The 22,969-nt window shown below is 54.9% G+C and overlaps 3 protein-coding genes across 3 annotated transcripts; 2 read left to right on the forward strand and 1 right to left on the reverse strand.

Moving 5' to 3' along the window:
• Positions 1 to 870: 870 nt before the first annotated feature.
• On the reverse strand, positions 871 to 5,528 carry SBSN (suprabasin). Its single transcript, XM_061388011.1, has 4 exons — positions 3,966 to 5,528; positions 2,099 to 2,164; positions 1,937 to 1,981; positions 871 to 1,077 (listed from the first exon to the last, which is right to left on the reverse strand). Exons 1-4 carry the CDS (start codon positions 5,448 to 5,450, stop codon positions 1,054 to 1,056), a joined length of 1,620 nt encoding a protein of 539 aa, XP_061243995.1. The 5' UTR covers positions 5,451 to 5,528; the 3' UTR covers positions 871 to 1,053.
• A 4,701-nt stretch (positions 5,529 to 10,229) lies between these two features.
• GAPDHS (glyceraldehyde-3-phosphate dehydrogenase, spermatogenic) lies at positions 10,230 to 19,176 on the forward strand. Its single transcript, XM_061388012.1, has 11 exons — positions 10,230 to 10,407; positions 12,515 to 12,677; positions 13,700 to 13,796; positions 13,981 to 14,087; positions 16,246 to 16,336; positions 16,417 to 16,535; positions 16,901 to 16,982; positions 17,272 to 17,423; positions 17,585 to 17,747; positions 18,763 to 18,860; positions 18,951 to 19,176. The coding sequence occupies exons 1-11, from the start codon at positions 10,341 to 10,343 to the stop codon at positions 19,021 to 19,023; spliced, it is 1,212 nt and encodes a 403-aa protein (XP_061243996.1). The 5' UTR covers positions 10,230 to 10,340; the 3' UTR covers positions 19,024 to 19,176.
• A 222-nt stretch (positions 19,177 to 19,398) lies between these two features.
• Positions 19,399 to 21,272, forward strand: TMEM147 (transmembrane protein 147). Its single transcript, XM_061388013.1, has 7 exons — positions 19,399 to 19,584; positions 19,663 to 19,732; positions 20,273 to 20,332; positions 20,419 to 20,555; positions 20,696 to 20,780; positions 20,871 to 20,992; positions 21,075 to 21,272. The coding sequence occupies exons 1-7, from the start codon at positions 19,508 to 19,510 to the stop codon at positions 21,196 to 21,198; spliced, it is 675 nt and encodes a 224-aa protein (XP_061243997.1). The 5' UTR covers positions 19,399 to 19,507; the 3' UTR covers positions 21,199 to 21,272.
• The last annotated feature ends 1,697 nt before the right edge of the window (positions 21,273 to 22,969 follow it).

Here is a 22,969-nt window from a genome sequence, read left to right on the forward strand (position 1 = left end):
TTCGATCCCTGGTCCTCGAGAAGGTCCCACAAGCCGCAGAGCAGCCAAGCCCGTGCACCACAACTACTGAGAAGGTGCCCTAGAGCCCGGGAGCCACAACTATTGAACCCATGAACCGCACCTCTGGAAGCTGGCACACCCTAGAGCCTGTGCTCCGCAACAAGAGAAGCCACCGCGATGAGAAGCCCACCCACCATGATGAGCGAGTAGCCTCCACTCTCCACGACGAGAGAGAGCCTGCTCGCAGCAACAAAGACCCAGCACAACCAAAAATATTTTTTAAATGTTAAAAATAAATAAATAAACAGCAAAAGACCTCTGGGTTTTCAGAATATCCTTTGTGGCTGTTTCTCTCTCCACTTGCTGTGTGACTTTGGTTGTGTTTCTTAACTTGCCTGAACCTCCATGTGATTTTTTATAAAATGGGGCAATAGCAGTACCTCTTACCTAACTGGTCAATTGAGGCGATTCAGCGAGGTCATGCATGTAACGCCCGGGGAGCCTAGCATGCCTTAATTACACGATACACACGGGTTACTATTGGTATTCCTTTGGGTCCACACCCCTGAAGGAGGATGCTAACTTTCTGGGCTCCACCAAGGTTCCTGCCATTTTCCCCCGGGTGCTCCTCCCCGCACTACTGGCCCGGCGGGGCTTTCCCTGCATGGATTTCCTCTCGGTGCCAAGAACGAACTTCGCACTAGTGAAGTATAACCTGTCCCTGTAACCACACTCCTCCATCAGATCAGCCCAAAATCTCCAGCGCCACCCATCCTGTGCATCAGACTCCCGGTTCCTCCAGCAGCAAGAAGAGGAAAGACAAGCCTCCTCCCACGGATCCCCGCTTAGGGAGAACAATGGACCCTGATGTTGTATGGTGTATTGTATTTATTCACAAGTCTCAGTATTGACCCCTAAGGGACTCTAGAAATCCTCCCCCTTCCCTTCCCCACGCCCCCTCAACCCCGCCCTGCGTGCCCCAGCTCCTTCAGGTCACTTCAGCGGATATGACAATAGGAATGTCAGTGTCTTCAACCAGGCCAGTTCATCAGCTTAGGGAATGATGCTGGTGACGCTCTGGAGGAGAGAAGGAGAGAGGGAGTGGATACAGAGTCCTGCACCCTCACACCCCCTAAAGAGATGAGAGGGAGACTAGCTACTCCGGCCAGGAGTTGCTTCTGTTCCAGGGACTATCTTAAGGAAGGCGGCACCTAGACTCAGGAAGAACAGAGAGCCGGTCCACCCAGACACAGGTGCCAGGAGCCTCGGTAGAGACTGAGAAGCCTTGTCTGCTTTGCCTGAGAGGATCCTCCACCACCTCCAGAGCCCGGGAATAAACACGGGTGTGTCTCTGAGTTTCTGGCGTAGTCTTAGGGCTGTTCTACACCCTCACCCTTTGGATCCAGTTTCAGGCCGCTGAATATACTGAGCACAGACGAGACCCAGGACTTCTCTTTGGGTCTAGAGGGAGGCCCAGGATCCCAGAGGAGCCTTTAGCCTGGTGGGGGGTGGGGGTGGGGAGGGACTTGCTGTCCACCAGGGACAGAGCTGGGGTTCCCGCCACCCAGGATGTTGCCACAAGACAGCAGGAACGAAACAGCCAAGGGAGTCACAGTGAAGAGAGCGGGTGTGATAGGAGATGCCGAGGGGCGTGGTGACAGGCACACGTGGGAAGGTTTCAGCAGCCCCTTCCTCCCTGGCTCCTAGATGCATAGGGACCCCTGGAGGTCTCTTCTGCTTGGATGGGAATAGAAAGAGCCCAAAAGGTGAGCGCAGGATGTGAAGAGCAGAGAGCAGGGAGGCAAGGCAGACCAGAGCTGGGAAACGGGTTGGCTGGCATCTGCAGAGCCTGAGTGTCTGTCCGAAGCACAGCTCTCAATGAACAGGTGATGGAAGAGGGTATGAGAACATCTCCAGAAACCACCTAGGCACTCACCTTCCACAGGACTGACAAGGCCATGAAGGGCTTGTTGACCGAAGCCTGAAATTCAAGGACAAGAGGCTCAGTCCCCAGCATCTGTCCCACCTACCACCCGAGGAAAGCCTCCGCTCCCCGCACCACCACCCTCTGAGTCCATGCTGTGTGCTCGAGACTTACTCCAGATGTTAAGGTTGTGGTTGCGGCCCCTCCGTGCTGGGTGGTGGATCCGCCTGGATGACCGTCCTGTGGACGAAGCCCAGACTGTTGTTACAACCCCCCAGACCTTGAGGGTCTCCCAACTTCTTTTTTTCCCAGTGGCCCGTTTTCCGTAGGGTGACTGGGACTGGGGTGGGAGGCATAAGCTCACTCGCCGACCCGCACTGTCCAGGAAGAAAACCCAAAGCCCACGTGGCTGTGGGAATTCCATGAGAGGAGAAGCCAGGAACCATGTCTGCCCTTGCTGGTCAGTCTTCCCTCAATTCCCTTTTGTTCTGGTTAATGAGACGTTCTTAGTCACTGAGAAGGGGCCTCACTAGAAAGGGAGCCCAGAGGAGCCACACAAATACCAAGACCATAGTTTAATCTCCGCCCTGACATCTAATACACTCTTCTACACACACTCCATCCTGATCACTAGTTCGGGCTGATCCCCATCCTGAACCCTCCCCAGACTCTCAGCAGTGCCTCTGCCTCTGCACTGATGCTGCTAGCCTCGAGTCCCCAAACAAACCACCCACTCTTGGGCTCTATTCAGTGAATCCTCGCACCTGACTCACAGCCCTCTCCCTTACCCTGCACACTTTCAACATAGTTCTTCTCTCCGCACCCACCCATCCCTGGCTCCGTGGCTGGCAGCTTTCGAGGCCTGGGCCAGTCTGCAAGCTGGTGTCCCAAGACTCCGCATGGCGAGTGGGGAGTGGGGAACTGGGGCAGGCAGGAGTCAGCCTTCTCTTGCTCCTCCTTGGTGCCCGTAATGCCATGTGTGGTGCAGCTTGCCTCCCAGTATCTCTCCCCTCTATGTAAGTGGGGATCAGAAATCCCCCAGGAAGTCTCCCTGGTGATCCAGTGGTTAAGACTCTGAACTTCCAATGCAGGAGGTGGGACATGGATCCCCGGTTGGGAACTAAGATCCCATATTCCACATGGCTATGCTCTCTATGCTTAGTTGCTCTGTCATGTCCAACTCTTTGCAACCCCATGGACTGTAGCCCACCAGGCTCCTCTGTCTGTGGGGATTCTCCAGGCAAGAATACTGGAGTGGGTTGCCATGCCCTCCTCCAGGGAATCTTCCCAACCCAGGGATCGAACTCAGGTCTTTGATCTTGCAGGCAAATTCTTTACCATCTGAGCCACCAGGGAAGCCCATGCTGCATGGCACGGAGAGAGAAAGAAACAAACAAAGGAAGGAAGAAAGGAAGAAAGATTCTCTGGAAGGCCTCCTCTGACAGGGCAGTGTGGAAGAAGAGAAAAAAGCCTAACTTGCAATTCACCAAAGCTGTGTGCTAGCCATGTGACCTTGGCAAGTCCCTCAAACCTCACTGAGCTTCCAGTTCCTTATCTGAGAATCAGGGAGTCAGCATCCTTACCCTGACTACCTCAGAGGCTTGCTATGAAAATTAAACAGAGTGGGCTTATCTCCCAGAGCTAGTCCTAAAGTTCATGCTGACGTTCTGGGTTTTCTCAACACTCATTCTCTTTGCTCCATAATAGATCTTGGCCTCAGTAACTGCTTCCTGTTCCCCAGGGGAGGCAGTGCTCCTCCCTACCGATTGCCTTAACTGGGAAGACAGCTCCCTGGAGGTGGTGCTGGGGTCCTGTCCATACAGGGCTTTGCAGATAAGATGGCTTAATCAGTCTGACCTGTTGGCCACCAGCTCCTTTGTAAGGGAGATGGAGAGTGGGAAGCCCAAGCTTCCCCCAAGCTTAGCTGCCCAAGCTTCTTTCACCAAATGATGGTGACGTGGGCTCCCCAAAATGTCCCAAGGGTTGAACCTCTCCCTCCCCCAACACCCTTCTCCCCACTTCCCCACCCCTGTTCACCTACATTCAGCAGCTGGTTGGCCTCCTTGCCGGCTTGGTTGACCCCATTATGAACATTCTGCTGCAACCTGTCCTCCTGCTTCCCGGCCTGGCCTGCAGCATGGTGGACACCTTGGCCAAGTTTCTCCGCTTCCTTTCCAGCCTGGCCAGCAGCGTGGTTGACCCCATGGCCCAATTTCTCTGCCTCCTTGCCGGCCTGGTTGACCCCATCATGGACCCCTTGAGCCACTTTACCCGCCTGCTTTCCGGCCTGTTCAGCAGCGTGGTGGGCCCCCTGCCCAAACTTCTCTGCCTCCTTCCCAGCCTGATTCACTCCATGTTGGACCCCGTGGACTATTTTTTCTCCCTCTTTCCCAGCCTGCCCGGCAGCATAATGAACATCCTTGCCAAACTTCTCTGCCTCCTTCCCAGCCTGATTCACTCCATGTTGGACCCCCTGGACTATTTTTTCTCCCTCTTTCCCAGCCTGCCCGGCAGCATGGTGGACTCCTTGACCAAACTTCTCTGCCTCCTTCCCAAACTGCCCAGCGGCATGGTGGACCCCCTGCCCAAACTTCTCTGCCTCCTTCCCAGCCTGATTCACTCCATGTTGGACCCCCTGGACTATTTTTTCTCCCTCTTTCCCAGCCTGCCCGGCAGCATGGTGGACCCCCTGCCCAAACTTCTCTGCCTCATTCCCAAACTGCCCAGCGGCATGGTGGACCCCCTGCCCAAACTTCTCTGCCTCCTTCCCAGCCTGATTCACTCCATGTTGGACCCCCTGGACTATTTTTTCTCCCTCTTTCCCAGCCTGCCCGGCAGCATGGTGGACCCCCTGCCCAAACTTCTCTGCCTCATTCCCAAACTGCCCAGCGGCATGATGGACCCCCTGCCCAAACTTCTCTGCCTCTTTCCCAAACTGCCCAGCGGCATGGTGGGCCCCCTGACCAAACTTCTCTGCCTCGTTCCCAAACTGCCCAGTGGCATGGTGGGCCCCCTGACCAAACTTCTCTGCCTCTTTCCCAGCCTGCCCAGTGGCATGGTGGGCCCCCTGGCCAAACCTCCCTGCATCACTTCCCACCTGGTTGACCCCATGAGGGACCCCCTGAATCACTGTGTCTGCCTCCTTCCCAACCTGTCCGGCAGCGTGGTTGACCCCATGGGCAAGCTTCTCTGCTTCCTTTCCTGTATGTCCGACGCCATTGTTGATTCCATGGGCTACCTTGTCCAAGCCACGGTTGAGCCCCTGGACACCCTTCTCCAGCTCCTTGCCGGCCTGGTTCCCCATGCTGCTGAGTCCATTAAAAACTTTCTCCACTTCCCTTCCAGCTTGAGTGATTCCATTGTTGATGCCTTCCAGGGCCTTGCCCACTTCTCTCTCTGCACTGCTCAGCCCTCGGTTGATCCCTTCAATGACCTTCTCAATGGGATCATTGTTGGCCGCCCATCCAGGCAGAGCCCCCAGTAGCAGCAGGAGGGAGCAGGAGCTGAGCAAACTGGCAAGATGCATATTGTTGGGCAAGCGGGGAGGATGCAGAGAAGAGCCAGGGAGGCAAAGCTGCTATTTATCCTCTGCCTCCTTTGCTCTTCTCCACCCCTCATGACTCAATTACCCTGTGAGGTGCTTAGTCCCCGATCAGGGAGGTATTTCCCAGGGAGATCTGGGGTTGAGCAATGAGAAGAGGAGGAAGAGAGGGTGAGTCATGAATGGAGAAGACTCACACGGCATCTTTGCTCCTTGCCCAGCTCTCACCCTCCACCCCTGAGCCCATATGTCTGCCCTTTCAATCACCTGCTTTTTTCATTCCTCAGTCACTATCCAGGCTTCATCTCTCCCAACCCCATCTTCAGTCACCCTTCATCCCTAGGACCCTGGCTGGTTCTTCAGCATCTTCACTCCTCTCAGGGGATCTAAGGATCCAGCTTCCCCAGAAACAAGGGTCTGAAAAGATGGTGAGCAGGGGCCAGAAGCACCCCCCAGGGAGTGGAAGCAATCATTAGACCTTGCTCTGATTGTTGTTGTTGACCCCCAACCCCAACACTTACTATGCTCCAGCCACACAGGTCTTCTCTCTGGTCCTCAAACACACCGAGCTCATTCCTGCCTCATGCCCTTGGCACTTGCTCTTCTCTCTGCCCAGAATGAAGAACTCAGATTTTCACAGGTTATGTTCCTCCTCACTCTCTTCTTGCCTCAGATGTCACCTTCTCAAAACACCCTTCCCTGGCCCTCCCCCAGTTATACTCTGTAATGTCATCCTTTACTTTTTATAAGCTCTTACCACAATCTGAAATTATTTTTTATTGTCTGTCTCACCTATCAGATTTACGCTTCCCAGGTGGCGCAGTGGTAAAGAACCCACCTACCAATGCAGGAGATCTCAGTTCGATCCCTGGGCTGGGAAGATCCCCTGGAGGAGGGCATGGCAACCTACTCACTGGATTCTTGCCTGCAGGATCCCCACAGACAGAGGAGCCTGGGGGGCAACAGTCCATGGGATCACAGAGAGTCAAATATGACTGAGCACGTGCACACACACACACACATCCCTATCAGTTTGTAGACTTCCAGAGGACCTTTGTCTGTGTTGGTCATGCTATATCCTGAGCTTCAAGAACATTCAGTAAACATTTGTAGGTTGAACAATGGATGGCTTAGAAGAGAGTCCAGGCCTGAGCCTGGGTCTCAGAGCGTGATGGAGGGAAGTTTGTATGTGTCCCCAGAGCAGCATCAGGTCCCTTGGTGAGGGTGGAAGATTTTGGAACCAGAAACACATTCTTGCCCTACCTCCCAGCCCTTGGGCAAGGGCAGAGGACTGATTGCCACTAGCTGGGACAGGACGTAGTGTCTCCTGAAAAGCCGGTTGAGGCAGCCACAGGGAGGAGCCGAAGACCCAGGGCAGCAGGAGCCAGTCAGCCAGAACCTGGGCTGGGGGCCAGGAGCTCATCCCTTCCTCCCTCCTCCCCCTGAGGCCTCCTAAGTCCCGACCTGAAGTCCCAAGTGTTGACATAATGGCAAGAGCTGGAGACAGAAACAGCTGAGAGTTTGGCCTCAGTGTGGAGTGGGACATCGAGCAAAGGGCAGGGGGCGGTGGTAGGTCTGTCCTTGGTGGGTCTGTAGAGCTGGTTTGGAGGGACTAGAAGGATGATGGCCAGTGGGTGGGTACAGTTGGGTGTCGGGGTGAAAGATATTTGGGTTTTGGTGCCAAGGGGAGAGCCTGGGAGAGGGGGTGAAGGTGGGTTTGCAGGTGGGCAGGCCAGGCACGAAGGAATGTGCTGGGTGTGAGCAGGTGGGGGCGGCGGAGTTATGCGTGTGGGTGCCCAGGTGTGGCGAGAATCTGCACGTGTTTTCAGGCTTTGCTCAACAAAGGTGACAAGATCCACTTCCCCTGGAGGACCCAGGGCTCCATCTCAGATCCAGGGATCCAGATCCAGAAAGCCAGGAGTTTCTGCCTTCTCTTCTCTAGGTTCTGCCCATAGACCATGATTAATTGTGCCACCTCTCCAAGCTTGAGCTTACCAAGTTGGTTTCACAGTCCAAGGATAAAGTCAAATCTCTGGGCAACTTCAGGTGTGGCTTTCCTGCCCTTGTCCCGCACCAGAATGAGGGAGTTCCCCAGGCCGGGAGGTTGCTAGGTGGGGAAGGGTGAGCTTCAGAATCTTAATCTGCCCCGAGATTGAGAGGTGGGGTTTCTCCTTCAGAAATGTACTCCGTTTCTCTCCCCCACCCCCCATCCTACCACCTTCTGTCAGTCTCCATCCTTCTCTTCAGTGCATAGTTCTCATTGTTGTTGTTCAGTCACTCAGTCATGTCCCACTCTTTGCAACCCCATGGACTGCAACACATCAGGCTTCCCTGTTCTTCACTATCTTTGCTCAAACTCATGTCCATTGAGTTGGTGATGCCATCCAACCATCTCGTCCTCTGCCGCCCCCTTCTCCACCTGCCCTCAATCTTCCCCAGCATCAGGGTATTTTCCAATGAGTCGACTCTTTGCATCAGGTGGCCAAAGTATTGGAGCTTCAGCTTCAGCATTAGTCTTTTCAATCAATATTCAGGGTTGATTTCCTTTAGGACTGACTGGTTTGATCTCCTTACGTCCCAAGGGACTCTCAAGAGTCTTCTCCAACATCACAGTTCAAAAGCATCAATTCTTCATGCTCAACCTTCTTTATGGTCCAACTCTCACATCCATACATGATTACTGGAAAAATCATTCATTCTCACTTGCACTATTTAACTCAGGACTTTGGCATCTATCTCCATGTATGAGATTAACCTGGAGTTGTCCTTTCTCTGCTGTTTCCTAGAGTGAGTAGTGGAGGTTTCAGGAGCTGAGCTGTCATAGCACCCCCACAGCACTCCCATGAAGTGTGCAATGTGGGTACACACAGTGTGCCTGCCACTCCATGGGGCCAAAGAGCCCAGGCCCTACCCGGAGTGCCTCAGCACAGGAGCTGCCACTAGGCTTCCCAGCTTCACTTAGGCTCTGCACTAGGTCCTGTAGAATGGCGAATATTTGTTCCCAGGGCCTCAGCACATCTTGCCCATAAAATCATTGGGATCTGAGTCACCCTTTGGGAGGACAGATCTTAACTCCTTGTTTCTTCTCTTGTTATTGGCCTCCGCAGATTTGCCATTTCCTTTTTTTTTTTTTTTTTGGTGGCACTGGGTCTGTGTTGTTGGGCATGTGTTTTCTCAAGTTGCAGTGTGCAGGCTTCTCATTGCGGTGGCTTCTCTTGTTGTGGAGCTCAATATCCAGGGCTCATAGGCTTCAAGTTACTGTGCACAGTAGTTGCATTGCATGGGCTTAATTGTCCCGAGGCTTGTGGGATCTTCCCAGACCACAGAAGTCCCGTTATTTCTTTTTGTACCAGTTTTGATTCCTCGTATTTTCTAAGAACATTTTAACTGCATCTAGTTTTTCATATCTATTATTGTAAAGGCATACAAAATCGGTCCCTTTTCAGTCCTGGTTTTATTTGTGCACACTTCCTCCACCTTGACTATACATGTTAAATTTGGTACCCCCCACCTCTGTTCTCCTTTTTGGTCTGGGTTTGTTGACATCTCCCCAACTGTTCACTCAACTTATTTTCAGTTTCACCTTTCTCATCCAAGCAGGAAGGCCTCACCCTTGCTCTGTCTCATGGCAGATGCTTAGCAAACTGAGTCCTTATGGAGGTTAGGGGAAGGAAGAGGTTATGTCATTCTGCCCTTTCTTGCTTCCACACCTCTCTCTGGGACGATGACTCCCTCCTGGCCCAAATCCCCCCGAAATCTTGGTCACAACTGTGTGTCAACTGGCCCTACAGGTGAAGGTGCCTGCCTGTGAGTCACAGATGAGCAAGCAAGCCCCCACACCCCATGCTTTGGGGGAAGGGAGCCATCGGTCCATGTGTTCTTCCCAGAATGTTTAATGAAAGCCTGCTTTGTGTCAGGCACAGGAGCTGGAGGACCAGTGATGAACAAAACAGAAAACAATGGGCCCAACAGGGAGACAATGAACAAGTAAAGGAGTAACTGCATCATGGGAAACTAAATACATGAAAAGCCATCAGGAAAAGAAGAGCATGTGTGACAGGACAGGACTCAAGATTGGGCATCAGAAGAAACCTCAGGAGGTTACATTTATTCATTCATCCTGGAATTATTTTTTGAGCAAGCACCTTTTAAGTACCATTCTTCTAGTCAATGGGATATAAAAGTTACAAAGGCAGACAAGCCCTCTAATGGGCAGAGACAATTTGCAAGAAAAAAAAAAAGGATAAATAAAATGATCTTTAGAGAGAGACATATGCCGGGAGGAAAAGAAAATTATAGAGAATAACCCTAGAGCAGATTGGCACATTTTTATATGTAACCCGGGATGGGAAGTCAAACAAAGATTCCTGGATGACAGGAGTAATTAATGGTCATGGCAGGTAGTGACTGAGAAAGGAGAGAACTTTAGATGTGGAGTTAGGAGGAACTCTCTTAGAGCGTAGCACCTGAGGGAAACCAAAAGGCTGCCAAGGGAAGAACTTGAATGAGTACCAGAACGAATGAATAAATACAGGACTTCCAGGCAAAAAGAAATAGCGAGGATAACTATCCAGAGGAGGGTCCAGAAGAGCATACAGCCTGTGTGCCCAAGGAGAAGAAAGAACAGAGAAAGGGCTTTGAAGATCAGTGCAAAATGTTGGATTCCATTCGAGACGCCAGGGATGGTCTTGGAAGGGTGGTACATGGCCGCAGCCACGTGCCTCGACTGGGACTGGGCCTTCGCACCGGCTCCTCTGTGACGTCACAGGACGTCACGGAAAGAAGTTCCGGTCTCTCCAGCCCTGAGCCCCGTCAAGCAGTAACACCGCGGCGAGTGCCAGGGCGGCTGGCTGGGCCATGAAACCTTAGAAGGCCATGTCGAAACGCGACATCGTCCTCACCAATGTCACCGTTGTCCAGCTGCTGCGACAGCCGTGCCCTGGTGAGGGAGGCGGCGGAGCGACCCCCGGGAGGGAAGAAAGGGCGGTGGGTCCGAGCCCCTGCCGGCGGGAGGCGCCCTGGTAGCGTCCACCAGGAGCCGGACAGGGGGTGCGGGGTGAGGGACCACTTGCCGGTCGGGGCTCTTCCATCCGGAGCCGCTGCCCTCGCTCCCCACAGCCCCATCCTCCTCACCACCTAGTTTGCGGGCAAAGTGCGTTCTATGACGGTGGTGGAGGGAAAGGGGACCCCCGCCTCCAGGCTGGGCTTTGCGCCAATAGCGCCATGGAAGGGTAGAAACCGGCCTGGGTGAAGGCAGGAGCCGGGTCTACGAGGGGGAACCCGGGATCTTCACCCCCTTCCCGCCCCGCCCCCTTACCGACTGAAGGCTAGGCCGCCCGCAGCCTCGGCACCTGAGGGGTGGGCAGGGCCGCGGTGGGTGGGGCTTGGGCGGGGCTCCAGAGTCCTGGAGACCCTGGAACGCGCCTGTAGGCCTTGAACCCCCCTCCCTGCTTATCACTCGCTCAGTGGTCTCAGTCGTGGGTTTCCCCTCGGCAAAGTGGGTGTACAGCGCATACCTCACAGGATTCAGTGAGCTGATGCACGTGAAGAGCTCAGCACAGCACCTAGCCTTGGTGGCACCAGGAAATGGGAGCGTCATTGTAAATAATTGATAGCGCGCCCAGTACCGTGTTTCACCTACGGGGTGAAGCTTCATCACCGAAGCTGCCCCAGGCTCTTCCTTCCCAGCCCATGTACCCGATCCAGGAGCAGAGGGAAGAAGGCAAGCCTGGGGCAAGTTGCAAAAGGACCAGCTAGGGTTTCTCCTGAAAGGTCACAGAGTAGGCTCAGATCCCTACTCTTCACCATATGAAGAAATGCCCCCTTTTCACGAGGGCAGAAACAGAACCCCCAGGAATACCGACATTCTTAAGGTCACCAATAAACACTGACCAATAGTTTTATGAACTTGTAGCGGTACTGGAAACACACACAGCCCAGCCTCAGGTCACAAGGTCTTTGGCAGACTGGAGAGATTAGAAGAGAGGTCAGCTGACCCCCAGCTCCTAATCCCACCCCCTCCAAAGTCCCTTTGATTCTGGTGCCAAACACAACTCCAACCTTCATCCTCCAGGCTCTCTCCAATCCCTTCCCTTCCCTTCCCTCACGAATACACTTAGTGTCAGACGTTCTCCCCTCTATTAAAACCAGCACCGATTGTGCCTTGAGATCTCGCTGAGTCCTCACAGTAGCCCCCAGGCGAAGGGTCAGGTGTGACACCAGGAAACAGGCTAGTTTCATTACCTTGCTCAAGACAACTCAGCTGGCAGGTGGCTCAGCCAGGGCTGACATCCAGGCCTGACCCCCAGCTTGAAACCCTCTGCCAGCCAGGCCCCCTTGACTGCTGTCTCCACCAGGTCCCTCCTCCCCACATCAAACCCTCAAACTGTAGCTCAGACAACACAGCTTCAAGCATGTTTTAAACACAGTATGGATGTGGACATGCATGTTTGGAGAAGCAGAAGCTGATAGGGGTTTCCATTCGCTTCATGTTACGATGGACTTATGTTTCCGAGGATAAGAATCACCTTGGAAACAGGATTCCTGGGGCTCAGTGCAGACCCGCTGAGTCAGATTTCCCTAGGAAGAGGTCTTCCCATGATCCTTACCAAAACAGTTTGGGGACCACTGGACTAGATCAGTTATCAGATAAGTTTGGGAAACAATCTTCAAAATATTGTGTGTGGCATGTTTCCTAGACTCTCTTGTAAGCACTACTGTGTCACCTCATTTAATCCTTACAGCGATCCTCTGAGAGAAGTACCATTGTCATCTCCATTTTACAGAGGAGGAACACGAGGCACACAGACCATCACCCCAAGCAGTTGTTAAAAATACACATCCACTGAGTTAGAATCCCCAGGGAAGAGGCCCTGGCACTGTTATTTTAAAGCAAGCCCACCCCCTATCCTCTCTGTGGATTGGGTAGTTTGGGGAACACTGGGCTCGACAGAAGCCAGCAGCAGATCCTGAGTGGCAAAGATGGCTTGTTCTGTCGCAGTGATGGTACAGCTCATTAGCTCATTGTCCCTCTCCCCTGCTCCCAACAGTAACCAGAGCACCGCCCCCACCAGAGCCCAGGGTTGAAGCAGAGCCTGAGCCCCCGGCCCAGCCCCAGCCCCAGCCGGAGCCAATCAAGGAGGAAGTCCCACCACCTCCACCGCCCCCTCCTGCACCTAAGAAGGTTCGGGAGCTGATAGTTGGCATCAATGGGTGAGTCACCCCTGAGCGGTTCCCAAAGCTTTAGGGCCTACCCCTAAAGCTCTACCCCGTTGGGCTTCCCTGGTGGCTCATCTGCCTGCAATACAGGAGACCTGGGTTTGATCCCTGGGTTGGGAAGATCCCGTGGAGAAGGAAATGGCAACCTATTCCAGTATTCTTGCCTGGGAAATCCCATGGACATGGACAGAGGAGCCTGGTGGGCTACAGTCCATGGGGCCACAGAGTTGGACATGACATAGTGACTAAACAACAACACTCTATTACTAAAGGGGGCATTTCCTCACATCTTACCAATGCTTTCATCCTGCCCATCCTAGAGAAACACAGGGATAAAGTCAAGAGGGCTCCACCTTCAGAGAGCTCACATTTGGGTAGAAAGTCAATGAATACGGAACACGGCAGCTCAGTGGTGAACAGTGTGGAACCTGGGGGAAGAGTAAAACTGAAGAGGGCTATGTTAGCCAGGGACTCAAGGAAGGCCTCTGGGAAGTGACACTGGAGTCCGACCATGCTCTGAGTGACAATGGGGCAGCAAGCAATGGCTAAGGGGTGTAGGGGGCAGCTCAGTGTTCTAAGGACAGGCAGGAATTCAGCACAGCTAGTGGGGGGTGGCACAAGCAAGGGAGAAGAGGACGGAGGATGGTGGAAAGCCACACAGGGACCTGAAGGACCATGGTGAGGCGTTTGGATCTGGTTTTACTGATAGACGGGGATAGAGGTTTTCATTTTTCAGCTCGATAATCTGACCTGAAGTTCTACAGGATGCATCCAGCTATGAAGTGAGGAATAGGGGTGAGAGGACGGAGGGGCAGAGAAACACATAAAGCGGTGGAAACGGGCGAGATCGTGTGAGCAAAATGACACTGGCCCGCACAGGGATGGGACCGTCTTCCCCAGACTGAGACATCCCACCCAGTCCCCGAGCAGGCCTCTTTAACCCCTCCCTCCCGCCCCCCGCCCCTGCCTGCTAACTGGGGACTCTGAGGACAAACCCCTAACCTTCTCCCTGGCAGATTCGGACGCATCGGTCGTCTAGTGCTGCGTGCCTGCATGGAGAAGGGCGTTAAGGTGGTAGCAGTGAACGACCCATTCATTGACCTGGAATATATGGTGAGCAGCAGACAAAAGGCAGGGTGGGAGACGGTGGGACCGGAGTGGCGAAGGGGTTCGGGGGAGCTCTGTGGAAGGCTCCCAGCTGCCCTGTGGACCCCTCACGGGGGGCGGGGGGCGCTGGTCCCGAGAGATGCTCACTCCCCATCCACCCCAGGACTAGAAGTCCTTCTGTCTCCTGCAGGTGTATATGTTTAAGTATGACTCCACCCATGGTCGATACAAGGGGAACGTGGAACACAAGAATGGACAACTGGTCGTCGATAACAACGAGATCAGTGTCTTCCAGTGGTAAGGGCAGCTGTCTGATGCCAACCTGCAACATATTAATGCAGGCGTTGTAGAGGTGATTAGAAGGGGATTCCAGCCTCTCATGTAGGGTTCAATTTGTAACCCCCCAAACTACATGTGCATATGCTTCCAGGTACTGGTTTGGAGAGGCGATCTTGGAGAAGCCCCTGACCCCTAGAATGGGGAAGCAGTAATCTAGAAACATGTCCGCCTGTACTCAAAATACTTTTATTTAATACACATGTGCGTGTTTTTTCTGAGGCGTATCAGCTCAACCTGTCTAAAATTCAACTCTTGATTATCCTTCAACCCTTCAATCTATTTATCCCCCTGCCCAGGAAACGGCATCACCATCTAGCCAACTACTTCCATTCAGTTCCTACACAGCAGCCACAGAAGCCTTCTTAAACAGCTGGACTGGTTACCCCCCATCCCCACTTAAATCCTCCAGTGGCTTTCCCGTCACCCCACAAACAAAATCCCAGCTGCTGACGGGGTTCCCCACCAACTATGTGCCCCATGCCCCAGCCCCATGTCACCAAAGACACACTGGCGATCGACCTCTTGGAACCCTGCTCCAGCACCTCTTAGAACCCACTTCACCCAGTTCTCACTGATACAAACACTCATCCTTCATCTAAAGATGTATTTGTGGTTTTTTAAATATTTATTCGGTTACCTCAGGTCTTGGTTGCGGCCCATGGGCTCAGTGGTTGCCATACGCGGGCTTAGTTGCCCTGCTGCATGTGGGATCTTAGTTCCCTACCTTAGGACTCAAACCCATGTCCCCTGCATTGCAAAGTGGATTCTTAACCACTGGACAACCAGGGAAGTCCCTTAAAGATAATGTTTAGAATCTAGTAAGTCAAAATCAGTAACAACTAGATGTTTACTAAGCTTCAAATACATTTTCAAAATACCAAAAAAGAAAAAAAAATTAAAATTTATAAAATGGGAAATCAGTAAATCTACTTTATCTAAGGTAAATTAGTCACTGCTGGCCCTATGGCTGCCTTCCATTTTTCACACATGCACACTTGCAAGCCCTCTCCAGCCGCAGGCAAGATCCACGGCCTTCCCAGTGCTCTTCCCAGCAGGTCCACTCTCAGCCCCGCTGTCCATCGGTGGTCAGGTATGGGTGGAGGTGAGGACTGGAAAGTCAGAATGAGAGAGGCTGTCCGACCCCAATTTGAAGTCATGACAACAAAAACAATTCGATTCCAGCAGAGCAGTTGTTGCCCAGACACAGAGTCCTTTCCTTCCTGGGCCCGGGCACCATGATCCCTGTCCCCTAGGGCACCCTCCCAGTGCTGCTCCGCCCCCACACAGCCACCCCGTGTGTGCCCCACTTGGGGGCCGCCTTCTCTGGTGACTGCAGTCCTTTTTCTCCCTTCCCCACTGCTCTGCATCACAGCACCATGGATGCCCTCTGGCATGTCTGCACAAGCAGTGTGGCTTATGTGTGTACTTTATCCTGCTCCCCCACTTCCTGTTGCATGACCCTGGGCAAGGGCATGAAGCTTGGTTTCCTCGTGTATCTGATGGGGATGCTGATCATACCCACCGCAGCCGGAGCAGGGAGAAGGGCCAGAGGTGTGCGGGGAGCACCAGAAAGGTCCTCCTCCCACAAAGCCTCATGCAGCGCTCCCGCAGGGAGGGCCCTGTCAGTCTGCAGTACCACTGTTGCTCTGGCACCTGTGGGCACAGGCCCTGGCTCCCTGGGTAGACTCAGTGCTTCTTGAAGAACGAATGAATAGAATCCTCAAAACAGGCCCCTGGGCAGGAGGGCAGGGCCCATGACAAGCTAGGGGAGGGGGCTGGGGTCTCCAGAGTCACTGACTGCCGCATGCCAGCTTCCCAACTGCTGCAGAGGAAATTTGTTGAAGGGCCCTTTCCCCAACTTGGAAGGCAGAAAAAGGGGAGGGGGATATAAGAGAAGAGCTGCTTGGGTCAGATGATGAAAAGGGGGACCTGCCAGATGACCACAGAGTGAGAGCCATGCGTGGTGCCCAGGGAGACGAGGAAGACACTCATTCCTGCCAGATGGCCTGGCAGGAAGGCCTCGGGTCAGCCTTTCTCAAATGGTGAAGGCCAGGAACTATGAAGGGGAGGTCAGGCAGCGGAGAGACTGACTGATGGCGCTGTCGCCCCTCCACAGCAAGCAGCCCAAAGAAATCCCCTGGAAGTCTGTCGGGAGCCCCTTTGTGGTGGAGGCCACCGGTGTGTACCTGTCCTTAGAGGAAACTAAGGTAAGTTGGGAGGAGACACCCGGGGCTGCCTGGGTGGGGTGGCACTCGAAGTGTCTCATGACTCTCTGCTTCTTCTCTAGGCCCACATCGAGGCAGGTGCCCAGCGTGTGGTCATCTGTGCGCCCTCTCCAGATGCACCCATGTTTGTCATGGGGGTGAACGAAAAGGAATATAACCCCAGCTCCATGAAAATCGTCAGGTAACGACGTATGGGCAGCAATATTCTGCAGGGTGTGCCTGAAGGACAAGCCTGGGGGTGGGGGGTGGGGGAGACAGGAATCCATCTCACCCTCACCACTCCCCCTCGCCCCCTGGTGCTGTCTTCACTTCACTCCACTTCTCCTTCCCAAGGTCTTAGCAGCCCTCTTGTTCATGTTACCCTAAAGCCATCAGTTAGAAATGTTCTCAGAACATGTTTGGGGAGCTTCCGCTCCCCACTGCTCCCTCATCCCCAGCCCGTTTTCAGCAAACCAAGTCTGTGTGCAAACCCTGAAGGTCAGGTAAGGGGGGAGGGGCGGCTCTGCGGCTCACCTCCTGGTGCCCTGGCACTCCTGGCTGTTTCAGCAATGCATCCTGCACCACCAACTGCCTGGCCCCCCTCGCCAAGGTCATCCATGAACGATTTGGGATTCTGGAAGGGCTGATGGTAAGCTGGGGAAAGGGGATGGGGCAGGAGACACAGCTGGGAGCCTGTACCTCTTCCTCCCGTACTTGCTTCATGTGTGGAGTTAACAGGGAGAGGCTGGTTTTCTGGGAGGGGAGAAGCCCACCAGTGGTGACATCCTTTGAACTCTGGATCCTGCCTGCATGTGCTCCTCCTGTGGATGGGTGGTTGTGGCCCTGCCAACCTCCACACTTGGACCACTAACCTTGGGCCTGGGAAGAAGAAGCCTAGGAGCCGGGAAGGCCTCACCTTGGCCCTCTTCCTCCCCAAGACCACAGTCCATTCCTACACGGCCACCCAGAAGACAGTGGATGGGCCATCGAAGAAAGCCTGGCGAGACGGACGGGGCGCCCACCAGAACATCATCCCAGCCTCCACGGGGGCTGCTAAGGCCGTGGGCAAAGTCATCCCAGACCTCAAAGGGTATGAGAGCATGAGGCTGCAACTGGGGCGGGGGCCCACCCCAGGAGGACTGGACTGGCCCCCAACCCTGGAGGTGTCCAGTGTGGGGAAAGCAGAGACAAGGGGGAATGGCGGCGGGGCCCCTGGGTTCTGACTCCTGCCCCTGCTGTGGGATTCTTCAGGAAGCTGACAGGAATGGCATTCCGAGTGCCAACCCCAGACGTGTCTGTGGTGGACCTGACCTGCCGCCTGGCCCAGCCTACCCCATACTCAGCCATCAAGGACGCCATCAAAGCAGCAGCCAAGGGGCCCATGGCTGGCATCCTTGCCTACACGGAAGATGAGGTAGGAGCTGAGAAGGGACCCTGGGAAGAGCCCTCTGGGGAGGGAGCATGGTTTTCCATTCACCAAGGAGTTGTTTGCAGCGTATTAAGACAGGACCTGCAGGGCTGGGAAGGTCAGCTCTCCCCACCAAATCAGGTCTCTGTACTCGCTCCCCTTTGGTCTGGACTGCTTTTCCCTCAAGTAGCCACACAGGGTGCCTTCACCTTCTCCAAGTCACTACTTAAACCTCTCACCTCTTTTTGTGGCCCTTGTCCTTACCTGAAATGTCATTTCATGGTCACTGTTGGCTCTGCTAGCATGAACACTCCAAGACAGTAGTGACCTTGGGACTCCTTTTTCACTTCCATAGCTCCAGCCATCTTCCAGGGCCTGGCATACAGCAGGTGCTCAACACATGCTTAGTGAACAAGACAAGGATTCCCATTTTTCAACACTTGCTTTGGGCCGGCCACAGCCCATGGCCTTCCCTGTGAGGAATGGGTATCACCTCCCTCTGCTCCATCAGTCCACTTTGGTGCTGTCTCCCTGCTTTAGCTCCTTCAAGTCCACCCTCCCAAAGCTGCTGGGATCTCTTAAAGAAATCAGATCACATCATCCTCAGAGCTGGAAACCTTCCTGTAGCCTTCCACCGTGCTAGGGTCAAACCCCCAAGGGCCCTCCTGCTCCAGTTCCTTCCACCTCAGACCCTACTGAGGGGTGGAACTGACCAGATCCTCCTAGTCCTCCAGAGCCAGGCTCACCACCTTCCCTCAAGGGCCTCTGGCGACTCATCCCCCTTGCAGGATTCCCAGGAAGAGATGTCTATTGGTGCAGCATCAAAGGCTGTTTGCAGTCTATATCCTTTAGCCTGGCCCCTATGAGGCCCCTATGCAATGCCCCCATGAGTCTCCCTCATACCCTGTCCCCAGAACCTGGACAAAGTGGGGCTCCATCAAATACTGTGCGCCCAAGAGACTGAGCTCCTGAAGGTCCTTCTTCTGCGACCCACGCTTATCTTTGAAATTCTGATCTTCAGGTCGTGTCCACGGACTTCCTTAGCGATACCCACTCGTCTATCTTCGATGCTAAGGCCGGCATCGCGCTCAACGACAATTTCGTGAAGCTCATTTCCTGGTAAAGGGGGAAGGTGTCAGAGACCGTGGTGGGCAGAGTGGGAGTGGCCGGAAAGGATCCCCTGAACCCCCTCCATCCCTCCCTCCCCAGGTACGACAATGAATATGGCTACAGTAACCGAGTGGTGGACCTCGTCCGCTACATGTTCAGCAGAGACAAGTGAAGCAGGCTGACCCCCCTCTGCTTCCCAGTGCTCCCGGGCCGGAACCTGTTTCTCCTATCCCCGTCCTCGGCCCCCCGGGGAAAGGTGGGCGTCCCCGCGCGAGGGGCCTGTGCCGCTGGGCCAGTGGTAAAATAAAAACCCAGAGTGCTCACAGCTGCGCGCCATGTCTCTGCGCCGGTCACGACGGGATCGGGTCCGAGATCCAGAGCCGCGCCGCACGCGCTCGCTCGATCCGGGCGACCGGACCCCGAGAGCCGCTCCCGAGGGCCGGGACGGCGCGGGGTCCAGCTCCGGACTGGGCTCCTTGCTCGTCGCCCCCAGGCGCGGCGGCGGAGCCGGATGACGTCAGCGCGCCGCGCCACGGACTCCGGCTCCCAGAAGGCCGCGCGGGCCGCGGCGGAGGCAGGTGGGCGCCAGGCCCGGGCTCTGGCGCCAGGCCGCCGAGGCAGAGGGGCGCGCTCCGGCGAGCCGGGCGGCCAGCGTCATGACGCTCTTCCACTTCGGGAACTGCTTCGCCCTGGCCTACTTCCCCTACTTTATCACCTACAAGTGCAGCGGCCTGTGAGTGCGGGGAGGCCGCGGGGCGGTGGGAAGGGGGTGCCGCGGGTCGAGCCGACCCCTCACCGCCCACTCTCGCAGGTCGGAGTACAACGCCTTCTGGAAGTGCGTCCAGGCCGGGGTCACCTACCTGTTCGTGCAGCTGTGCAAGGTGAGGGCGCCAGCGGTGCCGCGCTAGGGCTCGGAGGACCCGCGTCGCTGCCCCCGCCCGGACCCCCGAGGTGGGGCCACTCCCGCACCCCAACTGGTTGCTCCAGAATGCCTGGGGAAGCCGGGCTTGGAAAGGCTGGAACCCGAGGAGAGGTCCCCGAGCAACTTTTGTATAGCACTTTTAGTAAAACTGAGAACATTCGATTACATGGCCAAGAGGGTTTTGGATACTAACTACTAAGAGCCACTGACAACCCCAACTCCCACCAACACTGCTACCACTGCCCTGGTGGGTAACCAGCCGCGGCGCCTCAGACCTGACCTCGATCCCCTCTGATCACCACAAAACCCAGACTTCCAAGTCCCTGCCCTCAGTCACCCCAGCTTCTGCCTTCTTGCTGCTCTCTGGTGATCCTTCTTCCACATGGACCCCCCCGCCACCAGAACCCCAGTGTACTCCCCTCCACGTACTAACTTCCCACCCAATCCACGTGGTTGCTTTCCCTCACCTTGAGGTGACCTCTCTGTGTTCTGGTCTCAGATGCTGTTCTTGGCCACTTTCTTTCCCACCTGGGAAGGCGGCATCTATGACTTCATTGGGGTGAGTGGGGGCAAGGGAGGGGGAGGGAGTACAGGAGTGGGGGCCCCTGGCACCTGTGCTTACTCAAGCCTCAACCTGACCCACAGGAATTCATGAAGGCCAGCGTGGACGTGGCAGACCTGATAGGCCTAAACCTTGTCATGTCCCGGAACGCCGGCAAGGGGGAATACAAGATCATGGTTGCTGCCCTGGGCTGGGCCACCGCCGAGCTCATTATGTCCCGGTGTGTGCAGCAGCCTGGAGCCCAGACTCCTGAGAAGGGACACCTGGGTTCCAGGGGGTGCTGGAGGGCGGGGGCTCACTCAGATTTTGGGTGCTGAGAGTGTCTGGGCACTAGAGAATCCCTCCCTTTGCCTTCCTCAGCTGCATCCCCCTTTGGGTTGGAGCTCGGGGCATTGAGTTTGACTGGAAATACATCCAGATGAGCATCGACTCCAACATCAGCCTGGTACGCAGTCCTGCTTACCCCACACACATCTCCTTTGCTGGTGGCTCTACTCCTCTTGAGGCCCAGCCCTGACTGCCCGCTTCCCTCCAGGTCCATTACATCGTCGCCTCTGCCCAGGTGTGGATGATAACTCGCTACGACCTGTACCACACTTACCGGCCAGCAGTCCTCCTCCTGATGTTCCTTAGCGTCTACAAGGCCTTTGTCATGGAGTGAGCGGGGTGGGGTTGGAGGCCGGGTCCAGATGGGCCAGGTTTTCTCTTCTCCCTCCCTCACTGTGCTGTTTCCTCACAGGACCTTCGTCCACCTCTGTTCCCTGGGCAGCTGGACAGCACTGCTGGCCCGAGCGCTGGTGACGGGGCTGCTGGCCCTCAGCACCTTGGCCCTGTATGTCGCCGTTGTCAACGTGCACTCCTAGGCTTGGCATCCCAGACTCTCACATACCTTCTCCCCATCCCCAGGTTCAGTGAAGTAAACAGTATTTGGAAAGTTGTTTCTGCCTTCATTTCTCTCTGGAACTGTCTACTAATACTGTGCTCACCTGGGTCCCAGCGGCCCTGTTTTGGTTTCGGAGCCAGGTAGACAAGCCGGGAGACTAGGCAGCATTGATTTGTCCTATGTTCCTGGACCAGCTCCTCTGCTCATTGTTTCCCTGAGTTGGCTGAGGGCTTGTAGACAGTCTTTGAGCAGTGGCATAGCCTGGGCCCTCAGGGAACAGGTGACAGAGGGGAGCTAGAATCCAAGAGGTGGTTCTTGAGGGCTTCTCCTCACTGCCATAACCTGGCCCTCTCCCACGTGGCCCTTCCCTGGCTCGTCACCTCCTCAGCTCCTGGTCCCAAACCATCCCCCCATCCACCTTTTGTATGGGAACTAAGGGAATCTATCTGAAACCCCCGTCTTACAGTTTGCCTTTCTCTGCTTACAACCATCTAGGGCTCCTCACACTGGAGCAGTCCACTGGACCCTTGGTTTTGTCTTTGAGCATCTGTTTTGTCATTCTGAGGTTCTCAGTGCGCTGACTCGTTTCTCTGGCCCTCAGATTAAACCCTGGCCTGAGTCTTCTTAGGGTGGAGAACAGAGACAGCTGCAGCCCAGGAGCAGAGCCCACCAATGTGGCTGTTACCCTGAATACCACCCTGCTCATCCCAGTCCTTCCCTGGTCTAGTGAGGCCAGCTTTCTGCCGCTTTCTCTCCCTTCCCTAAGGGGGATTGATTAGAAGCAAGGCGTTGAATGGCTTCCGCAAGATCCACCCAGCTGCAAACCCTGACCACGTGGGAAGGTGCACCCCAGCCCTGCTGTTATCAGTGGGATCCCCCAGGGCATGAGATAGAGCACGTGCCCCTTCCCTCCCTCCCTTCCTGCCTCCCTCCCTCCACTAGGCTCTCCAAGTCCTGCCATAATGTTACTTGACCCAGGGCCTAGAAAAGCACCAAACACAGATCTGTTCAGCTCTACTCTGAGTCTTGGTGTTTCCAGAGGCAGCATTTGCCTTCAGATGGGGCAACCACCATGTAGCCCACCTCCTCCTCATTGCTCATAGTCAAGACAGGGTTCCCAGGGGCCTTGGGATGGGGTGGGGAGGTGAGTGAGAGGTCACCATGAGTTTGATATGAAAAGGGAGTGGATGGGGGGCTCCCCAAGCCCACATGCATGGATATATAAGGGCATTGCTTTCTCCCGTATCCCCCTCCCATGCCCCACCTGGCCCTGAGCACATAGAGGGAAGGTTGCAGAAATGACTATTCAACCTATCTGCTGAGCAGGGATCTGGTCCAGGCCTCCTACTGGTGGCCATCTGTCTGTGAAGTAGTCCCAGCTTTCATGGGGTTCAGGGACTGAATAGGGGCACTCAAGCCAGACGGATCAGGACTGATGGTGAACCCTGGCCGGGATGGTGGCCCTGGTGGGCTAGACTACAGTGATAAGGGCTGGGAAGGGAAAAGGTGGCTATCTGTCTCCTGGAGGAGAAGGTGTGTGAGCTGAGACACAAGAGGATGATTTCATGGGGCAAAGAGGAGAAAGTAGGTGTCAAGGCCCTGCTTTTCAAGGAGCAAAGTCCTTGAAGTTAAGAGAGAGCACCTGGCCTTTCCAGTGAAACAAGAACTGGTTGGAATGAGTTCAGGGAGCTGTGTGTGTTTATCTTGCCAGGTGGGCTGGGGGTGGGGAGTAGGGAGATGACCCGTGAGAA

The sequence above is a fragment of the Bos javanicus genome, chromosome 18, assembly GCF_032452875.1.
Source record: "Bos javanicus breed banteng chromosome 18, ARS-OSU_banteng_1.0, whole genome shotgun sequence".
NCBI lineage: Eukaryota > Metazoa > Chordata > Mammalia > Artiodactyla > Bovidae > Bos > Bos javanicus.